This window comes from Fukomys damarensis, unplaced genomic scaffold, assembly GCF_012274545.1.
Source record: "Fukomys damarensis isolate Sample0158 unplaced genomic scaffold, DMR_v1.0_HiC HiC_scaffold_23, whole genome shotgun sequence".
NCBI classification, from domain to species: domain Eukaryota; kingdom Metazoa; phylum Chordata; class Mammalia; order Rodentia; family Bathyergidae; genus Fukomys; species Fukomys damarensis.
The window spans coordinates 45,877,040-45,887,250 of NW_022900935.1; the positions used below are offsets into that span (position 1 = coordinate 45,877,040).

At 49.6% G+C, this 10,211-nt stretch overlaps 1 protein-coding gene across 1 annotated transcript in view; it reads right to left on the reverse strand.

Moving 5' to 3' along the window:
• Window positions 1-10,211, reverse strand: part of Tnfrsf13b (TNF receptor superfamily member 13B) — a gene marked incomplete at its 3' end in the record, with an annotated part of 35,882 nt that continues 25,671 nt past the window's right edge. Inside the window, exons 4-5 of the mRNA XM_010637523.1 lie at window positions 568-753; window positions 1-53 (exon numbers count right to left, since the gene is read on the reverse strand). Coding sequence (XP_010635825.1) covers window positions 1-53; window positions 568-753 — 239 coding nt within the window. The remainder of the gene's footprint in view (window positions 54-567; window positions 754-10,211) is intronic.

Below are 10,211 nucleotides of genomic sequence, written 5' to 3' on the forward strand. Positions count from 1 at the left end.
CTCCACCGGCTCGGGCGACGCGTCTAAAGGGCGGCCAACTTTCGTCGTGGGCTCTGTGGGGACAGGGAGGTTGTTGGCTGCCTCTGGGGTGGGGGAGACGCTGCACCCCTCCCTCTGACCGCCCATCCTAGACTCCAGTAGTCTCCCCATCTAGGAACCAAGGGCCACCCCGGGCCACCGGGGAGTCGCCCCGCTGCATGCTGTAACCAGGGCAGACAGCTTTCAAATCTTGGTTCTCACCTCTGCTCGTGCCCCAAACCAGCCAATCCCCCTGACATCCCCCCACACTCCCACCTCTCTGCCCTTGTAGGGCAAGCGCCACCTCCTAGTCTCATCTCTTGGAGTCTGCCTCCTGGGAAGATGATGGGGGCCACCTGCACCCACCTGTCCCCCTCCCAGGTGTCTTAAGGTGGTTTTAGCCATCCTGTCAAATGTGCTTTGCACCTCTCCCGGAAACATTTGGCAAAAAGCTGTCCATGTAGAAGCAAGGGCAAAGACAGATTGCAGGGATGGCCCAAAGCTGGTCACAAGCAGTGCAAAGGGTAGTACCCGGGTTTAAACACTCACTGTGAGAGGACTTGTCTTGGGCTCTGCACAGCTCTGTGGGGGACTGGCTGGAGAGTACATCACTCCTCTTCTTGAGGAAGCAGGCCACCACCACCAAGAAGCAGCAGATGATGGCACAGAGACAGAGCCCCAGTGTGCAGTAGACCAAGGCCAGCTGATCGTTGTTCAGCTTTGGTCCTAGGGGTGCTGCAAGACAGCATGACATCCTGGTTTCAGGAGAAACCTCACTCTCCAGGGCCTTCCCCGAAGGGCTGCCCTTTAGGCCCGCAGCCACTATCCACCATCCCCAGTCCAGGTACCTACAGGCCCTCAACGCCATGATCCTTCTCTTTAGGGTCAAGCAGTCCACATGGCCAGCTCCAGTCCTGGCCTGTTGCAGGCCCATCTGGCTGATGGAATGAATGGTGGGTTCCTTTCTTGACCTAAGCCCTGGCTCACATGCTTTCTGGATCCTGGAGGGTCTGACTCCTTCCACCCTATACTGATAGTAACTTCTCCTAAGACCTCAAAGCCAGACACATCTGGAGCTGGTCCTTTCTGTCGTTTTCACTTGCTGGACAGTTCCAGAGGTGTATCAAAGCATGGACAGTAGTCCAGGGGAAGATGTCGTGTCCAATGAGAAGCCTTCCTGGGTAAGGTTACACTTTGGGAGCAGGGCCAGGGGGATTGCTGAGGAGCCTGAGGTACAGCTGGGAACAAAGAGGGAGCTGGGAGAGAGCCTTCAGTGAATGACAGAGGAAGAGCCAGCTCAGGGCCAAAGCCCTCCCTTGATATTTCTTCTAATCCCAAAGTCTGATCCCTGGAATTGAGGCATGTCCTCCAGTGGTGGCAAGCCTATGGCACATATGCTACAGTGGGCTATTTATCATTGAAAGCTCTAAAAGGTTCACCATCCCAGTGAGTGGAACTGCTGAGTCTGATGTAATGCTTAATCGGCGTCACATTTTTGGGCCAATCCGTCTGCCAGACACTTTCAGTAAAATACTCTCCTTAATCCTCCCACTCCGACAGAGGAGTGATTACACCCATTTTAAAATTTGAGATGCAATTTGTATACCATCAAGCCCACCATTTTAAAGTATGCATTTTGGTGGTTTGTAACACGTTCACAAGATGCTCCCCCATCTCCACTGTCTAATTTAAGACCATTCCTGTCACCCAGAAACAACCTCTGCCCCACAAGCTCTCAGCACCCATTCTCCCCTCCTCCCTGGCAACACTGCTCTGTCGCTGTGGGTATGTGTGTTCTGGATAGTTCATAAATGGAACCAACACAATGTGGCCTTTTGTTCCTGGCTTCTGTCACTTGGCATCATGTTTCCAGGGCCCACGTGTACAGGGTCACACGTTCATTTGTGCGTGGCTGAGTAATATTCTGTTGTGTGGACAGTACCACATTTTGTTCATCCATCTGCCAGGTGTTGGGCGTTTGGGCTGTTGCCCACTTTGGCAACTGGAAAACCTTGCTGTGAGCACACATATATGAGTCTTAGCATAGATGTTTGTTCCCAGTTTTGGGGGATCTGAACCCAGGAGGAGCATTGCTGGATCACAAGAGGCCTTAACTTTATAAGGAGCCTCCAGACTATTGTGCACAGCACCCCCACCATTCACACTGCACCTTGCAGATGACACATCGTCCACATTGTTACCAGTCCTTAGACCTGCAACTGGAAGCCGGCCTGACCAACTCCCCCGCACCAGTGCTCCAAGTCGGCATTGGACAGAGGCCACACTAGGACAGTGCTGACCCTCACTTGTGAGTTCATAAAGACTGGGATGGGGGAGTAGACAGGAGTCTGAATGAGCTGGCATCACTGTGGTGCTGCCCTGCATGTCCTGAGCCCAGGGAGGAGGGGAAGAGAGGGAAATCAGCCCCTATCCAGAGGCCATGCCCCAAATGCGATGGCTCCCGATGTAGTGCTGCGCATCTCAAGCCTGGGGCTCTGCTCCCACTGGCCTCCGGCATACAATGAAAACATCATACTATCTAGATCAATGGGGGTAAGCTGGCAGCATTCACATCAGAGACAATGCCAGCCACAAGACTGTTCCTGATTGGAATGGGTTGCTGTGTCGACTCAAGGAGAAGATTTGAGAACATGTTTTCAGTATGAGGGTTAAGCACCACACTCTGCTACCGTGACAGTGAGTGTTTGGAGCCAAGCTTCCAGGGACTCTGTCCCCAACACTACCACTTCTGGCCCCATGAAAGACCCCAAGGGAGAGCAGCAGACCTACCTAACTGAACCCCATTGCCCCAGAACAGTGAGAGAGAGTAAAATGGCTGTGCATTTTAGGGCACTAAACTGCAAGGAGCTTTACACGCCAGGAAGGTTGACCAGCACAGAGCCCTATGCCCCCAAGGCAGTGAGGACCTGTCCCTGACTTTATTTGCCCCTCCTGCCCAGACCAATGATTTGAGTTTTCCTGTTAGGAATGAAAATAGTTCCTGTTTGGAGACCTGCCTATGAGATATTCTTTTCAAAGCCCCTGGGCTAAAAGTAAAAATACACATTAAAACAAAAACAACAACAAAAAGTCATTTTCTACCTGTCACACAAGGATATCAGAAGACGGGCCTTCAGCATTTTTTGAGGGCCATTTCGGACCACCTATCACCATTTCAGATGTACTTTCCTGATTCCAGCGGACTGTCAGTTTCATGCATAGGGTTATGTCCTCCCAAACGTACACGGACACTCACTGCAACACTGTTCACAAGAGTCACATTCAACACAGCCTGAGGGGCACACACAGTCACTAAAATGAACAAGGTGGGTCTGTGTGTTTTGAGATGCAGCAATCACCAGGAGTGACACAGCAAGGTAGGCACTCTGATGCCACCGCGGTGAGGAGACATAAATGTGCCTCCGTATAAGATTATGTTGTTAGACTAGACAAGAAACTGCTAATTGGCATTGCTTCTGGGGAAGCTTGGGAGTCAGGTGCGTACCTGTTACATAAGCCAATGCAGTATTTGTTTTGTTTGTCTCTTTTGCATTTTGTTTTTAAGAACTGTTTTCGAAGCCACCTCTTGCCTAAGAATAGAATTTTCCTGGCCTGCCACTGCCGTGGCTCAAGCTCAGACTCAGGATGTCCAGTTCACCTGTCCTTTAGGGCTGTGCACAGGAAACCTTGCAGCCCCAGTCCAGCTTGAGCTCAGGTAAAATACAAGGGGGAGGGAAGGCAGGGAGGCTCTGCAGCCACAACTGCATGTGGCGTTGGACATTGGACTGTATTTCTTTGTGCCTCCGTTTCCTCATCTATAAAATGCAGTTAGATATTCCTGTTCCTCAGCATCACTTTGCATCAGTGAGATAATACATGCGAATGCATTGGAGGCCGAAAGATCTGAATGGGAAATTCCAGCAAAGTACCAAGTGCTCCAAAGCCTCTCTTCTCAGCCAGCCAGGGGAGGGAACCTGGAAGGGAGAGGAGGATGGAGGGTGGCTGGGCAGAGCCTTGGGAACCCTGGTGCTGGGGCCTGGCTTGGGGCTCCCCTCCCTTCCAAAAGACTCTGGGGTCTTCATGTCTACCTGGTACCTTGGGCTCCCTTCCACCCTCTGCTTTTCTCTGCTTCCCTCCTGCATTGTCTCTCCTTCCTCTGAGTTCTGTGCATATTCGATGATGTTTGGTTGAATGTGTGATGCAGAGGGGTTTCCTGCATGAGCCCACAGCCTCATATTAGGTCTCAATGGGCCTTCCCTGCAGAGGACCCCCTGCTCTGCGTGTGTGTGTGTGTGTGTGTGTGTAAGTTTGTGAGTGAGTGGGAGGGTGGCAACAGCCCTCACATTTAGAGTGTGGACTTTCACCAAAACCCCAGTTTCCAGAATGTCACCTCCCCTACTCCATTCACCTCTGGGATCCTTTAGTCTTTCTGAAACTACTTCTCCTGGAGTGATTCTATGCTGCTGGAGGGAGGGGGTTGTCCTGGATGCACCAGTGCTCCTATTTCCAGCCCTCTGCCGGCCATCTGCTGGCCTTCCGTGGGCCACGTCTCTCCAGTGCCTCCCTGGAGCCCACGTCCTACTTCAGCTGCTGCCTTTTCTTCGGCTCTACTCACAGCCTAATCTCCTCTTCCCTCTCTGTTACCCATCTCAGCAGGTCCCAGGACGTTGGCTTCAGCCCTGGGGAGTGTTGTTCTGCTTCCACTGTGACATTCCAAGGACAGCCAGAACAAAAAAAAAAAGGCCCAGAGACAAACAGAAACCAAATAATAAAACCAGCACTAAGGCTACCCTGGCCTGTTCTAGATTTCAAAATAAATGAAACCTTGATAAGTTCCTGGGCCAATGCCATGTAAACCCTCAACCCTGGCAGCACTGATCACTAAGGTCTGAGCAGGTCTGCACTCAAAACCATGATTCTTTCACAGAGAAATGCTTGGTTCTCATCAGGAATCGCTGTTAAAGAAATCATAGGCATCATCATTGTGGACTGAGTTCCTGTGCTGGCTGTAACAGGCCACGCTATCACACTGGTGTTACTCATGCTAAACTTCCACGTCACCATGCTGAAACCAAGCTGTTCTGACTTTCTGAGAAATCAGGCTTAGAGTCTTAACAGCCAAATTACTCAAACGGAAATTCTCTCTGTCTTAATCTTCCACGTGAAAGTTTACCTGGAGTAACTGGATGTTAATCAATCAATTCTCTTTCTGTTATTTTCCTTCTATATCCCTCCATTACAAGGAATGAAACTTTGAAATAACCAATCTGCTTGTTCTCTGTTTCTGATTTCTTCTTTCTGCTCACCTCATTGGAATACTTATTCTGTTTTATGGAATGAAGTGCTGTTTGATTCTAAAACTAAAGATAAAGCCAGTTGGGACTGTTAACTTAATTGCTGTCATTTTGTCCTTTGATAGGACCAACTGCGGACTTATTCGTCTCAGGTACTGAGATGATGACTATGATTGCTTATTGGCCTCACACCCACCTAGCATCTCACCTGACCTCCCTCCAAATTCAACTCCATGGCCCTCTGGCTCCCACCCCCTCTCCTCCCTGGACCTCCGTTCCACCACTTCTGTCCGCTTTTGTGTGTGGTAGAGTCAGACTCACTAAAGTCAGAGGACTGAGGACTCGGCAGGTGGCTGTGCTAAGTGAGAGGGGAGAAGAAGGGTCCAGGCTTGTTGGACTAAAGGACCATGAGAGAGGAGTTTGAGGCCAGTGGGTTGGGAGCTAGCCTAAAGCCCTCCTCACCCACGGTTGGAGCAGAGAAGGCCACCAGGGGCTGGATGAAAGGTTTGGGGGGCAGCTCACCTTGCTTTCAGACTCCTATCCCTAGAAGTGTAAGCAGATCACAGTGTTGTTTTAAGCCAGTTACAGGAGCCACAGAAAGCGAACACGTCTCACCCAGTGAGGGCAGCCGACCCTTGTGTGCAGGAATGGTCTGCACACTTAGCAAACTCAGAGCCACTTAGCATGGGAGGGCCCCAGAGGTAGGTGCCCTCATGATCATCACAGGTGGGGAGTGATGGGCACAAGCAGTCCTCAGACTTCTGTAAATCACCAGAAGATGGGGCTGGAACCCAGCAGCAGGCAGGCTGGCCAAAACCACCTGCGGGTCTTATCCTGGGCCTCCAGGGGACCCATGAATGGAATCTAGGGGCTTTGTGACTTGGAAAAGAAGACATTTATTTCTGGTGATGGCCAAATGAACTATAGCCCTACTACCACTATTCGTGGAGGAAGCCAAACCCCCAGCAGCACAAGAGTGATGGCAGTAACATTTCCAGATCCCCTGCAGCAGTTTCAGAGAGCCCTAAACATCATCTGTGCTTATCATTAGTTTGAACCGACTGTTATCCTTGGCTACTACTTGGAGCTGGTTCTCTTAAGGCATGAATACAGAGCACCTGAGTTTATTTTATTTTATTTTGTTTGTGTGTGTGGTGGTGGTGGTACTGGGGATGGAACCCAAGTAGCTACATCCCTATCCCTTTTAAAAGGTTTTGTTTTGTTGTTTGTTTTTGTTTTTGTTTTCATCACAGGGTTTTGCTAAATCGCCCAGGCCAGGTTTGAATTTAACATCCTCCTGCCTCAGCCTCCCAGAGTGCTGGGGTTACAGGTATGCACCAGCACTCCCACCCAGCATGACAATCTGTTCCACATTTTGATAACTGTATCTCAAGATCAGTAGTTTTCTTGTTACCCTATGGATGCGTCTGCTCATTTCTAAGGCATCTGTGGTAGAGAGCAGATTTGAGGTCCTTCCCACCCAGTTCCTAACCTCAAACTTACCAGTAGCCTCCCCAAGCTAATTCATAGCCTCCAGTATCTTCAGAAATTGCTGCTCCCAGGGTATCTGATGCCTTCATCACCATTCTTGCCCCAGGGGCAGTGAGGAAGACCTCCTTACAATTGCCTCTGACCCTGTGACCCCATGGCCACCCCCTGCTTCTGGCAAGATGTGGACTCCCTGACGGCACTGTCACCTGACCCTTCCAGTGCAATGTCCAGCCATCCCAGATGCCTGTGGCTTCTGTCTCTGTCCCCCTCCTCTGTGAACCATCCTCCTGTGCATCTCCTCCAAGCCACCCAACAAGCCACCACTCGCTCAGAGAGAAGCAGACACTTCTGGAAGGGTGGCCCTGACCCCCACAGGGAGTCACCCCCTGGCTAGAGCTGTCTGGATTACTGGTGTTGAGAGTTTTAAGCTTCCTGGTCCTCCGGCCCCTCAACTCCACATCTGGGCACGCTGATAAAGCCCGGGGCCCTGAGCCCCTTCCACTCATGGCATTATCACTAGATTCTCCTGGACACAGGGGATGCTGGCCAGCCGCCTCCTGCTGCCTCCACTGCTGTCAGACTGGCACAGGAGGCCTGGTCTTCCTGAATGGTCTCCACAAGCAGCCTGGCTTTCCCACCTCATGGTACGTAGGTCATCTGTCTCAGCTGTCCTCGTTTCCAACTTCTGCTCATGACAGATCTGTCTCTATCATAGTCTGGCTTAAAGACCCCTCCCTGGGGAAAACTTCCCCTCGCTTCCCCTAGCTGGACTATGTTGCTGTCACACACTGAGATTATCATCTGCATACGTTTTGTCCTCCATGAGACTCTGATGTCCCTGGGTAGGACAGAATCTGCCTTGCTGAGGTGGGGCCTGGCGGGGATGGGGGTGAGAGGTGGGTTGCCAAATTCAGGGGACCTACAGAGGGGACAGGAGACCGATCAGCCCTTGCACTGTGTGCAGTAGCTTGGTCACATGGTGTCCTCTCTCCCCGTCCCCAACTAGGTCTACCTCTGGGACCCTTCCTTATAAATGTGGACTTCCTGTTTACAATCTACATGAGCTCAGCCCATGCCCACCAGCACATGTGGGGTCAAAGGAGAGAGAAGAACAGGTCTCACCCCCAGAATAAGGGAGAGATGCAGGGCAAAAGCCAGCACAGCAAGACAGTTACCAAGCCATCGCGGTCCTGGGGGGCCCATGGTGTCCCCTGGCTGAGCCGTGTATAACAGGCAGCCAACGCTGAAGGGTGAGGCATAGTAATGCCCATCTCCCAAGGACCCAACGTGTCCATACACACCCTCCACTCACACATCAAGCGGAACCAAGGTGAGGGTCTCAAGATCTGCCCAGTGCCCTCCATGGAGAGGGGTTGGCTGGGGGTCGAAGGGAAGTGGCTAACTTCATGCTCAGGGAGCAGTAACCCATGGATGTACTCTGCGGCCATTTGCTGCTGCAGGGTGGACAAACTTTGGGACCCACAGACTAGGCTCAAAGCCCAACTCAGCCAAACACTTGCCATTTGACTCAGGGAATCACTCCAAACTCACACTGAGTTTCTTGATCTGTAAATTGGGTAACGTTTTTTAACTCATTGAGTTTATTGGTACATTTTAGGTATACAGTATAGTTACATTCATTACTGGGATCTTGTACCTTTACATGATGGGTTTTGGTTCTCATTTTTCCCCTTGTCCCTGCCCTCCCTTCACTCCCTCCTCCCCTCCCCATTTACAAACACTTTATTTCCATTTTTTTCATTTTCTCATATTTTTTTCTTTTCCCTTATTACCTTTCCCCTACCCTTCCCACTTTCCCTATACCTTTAGCCCTTTTCTTCCTAGTTCACATGGTTAATTATCTCTTTAGGATCTTGTGTACTATTATAGTTTATTCACACCAGAGAAACTATTCGGTATTTCCACATGTGTGACTTATTTATTTCACTTAGGAGTATATCCGCAATATACATCCATTTTCCTATGAATGACTCTAATTTCTCATTCTTTCTGGCTGAGTAGTATTCCATTTCATAGAAAAACCACATCTTCTTTATCCATTTAGGTAAGATTGACCTGAAGGGGAACCTTGCCTCTGAAGTGGGAAAGGCTTTAGGCTGGTAAGAAGAAATAAATCTGTCACTGAGTGCAGGAAAGGAACATGAGTTAGTAGACCCTGGAGGGGAGACGTGGACATTTGCCAGGACCACAGACACCATGTTTGTTGGCCTTCTGTATCCAGACCACTCCCTCCCCTTCTCTTATGGGAGAAGCTGTACTTGATCAAAAATGATAACAAAATCACCAGGACTAAAAATCCTTTGCCACTCCTCCAGCAAGATGGGACACCTATTCCCCCAGTCCCTCTGCAATCTGATGGCTTTGTGACTTGTTTGGATGACAGAGCACAGAGGTAGTGAGTAACGCAAGTTCCCACATGGCAAGAGGCCCGTGTATGTTTCTGTTCCTTACACTCTTGCCGTTGTCATGATGAAAACAAGCTTGGCCAGCCCCTGGTTATAGGAGGAGGATGAGGACACATGGGACAGAGTCACTCCACGAGCAGCCTGACATAGCCAACGCCAGCAACCTCAATTTATAAGGATTCCTAACCCACTGAGTATGGGGATAGTTTGTTACACAACATGGTTTGCTAACAGAAAACAGGTAGGAGTCAAGATGATGAGAATCACATAGAACCTGGGCCTGGAAACTTCCATTGTCGGGTGCACCAACCCCACCTTTGGCGTCGTGGCACTGAGGCCTGGCCTTATGGCAATGATGTCATATGAGGAAGTCACAGTAAAGGAAACAACAGTCAGCCCTTCAGGAATTTAGGCTTATTCTCCCTCCACAGATGGGCCATGAGCAATGCCAAGGTCACTTCAAATGTCCATGGCTCTTCAGAGCGACCCCTTCTACCCTCTAGACACCATTGAGCAGAGTGGGTGAGCTGATAGACATTTGCTGGGAGCACCAATTAGATTATTTCTAATGCCTGATACTCAGTAGATGCCCAGCTCAACAGGACACTGCTTTTCATGTCCAACGTGACCATAAACTTTTTATTTTTTCCTTCTTATGTTTAGGAAGCTTCTACCTGCTCAACTGGGGAGAGCAGGGGAAGGATATTAAATCCCAGTTGGACAGGAGAAATACCGTAACTTCTGGTTTTCATTAAACCCTAAGTTGACTTTAGATAATAATAATGTACTGTACATTTCAAAAAGTTAGGAAAAAAATTTTGATTTCACCACACAAAAATGATAAATATTTGAGGAGATAAACTTTTCCAGCTTTGACTATTACAAAATTTATACATGTATTAAAACAGCACATGGTACACCATAAATATGTATAATTTTTGTGTCAATTAAAATACATAAACTAAAAAAAAAAAAAAAAAAA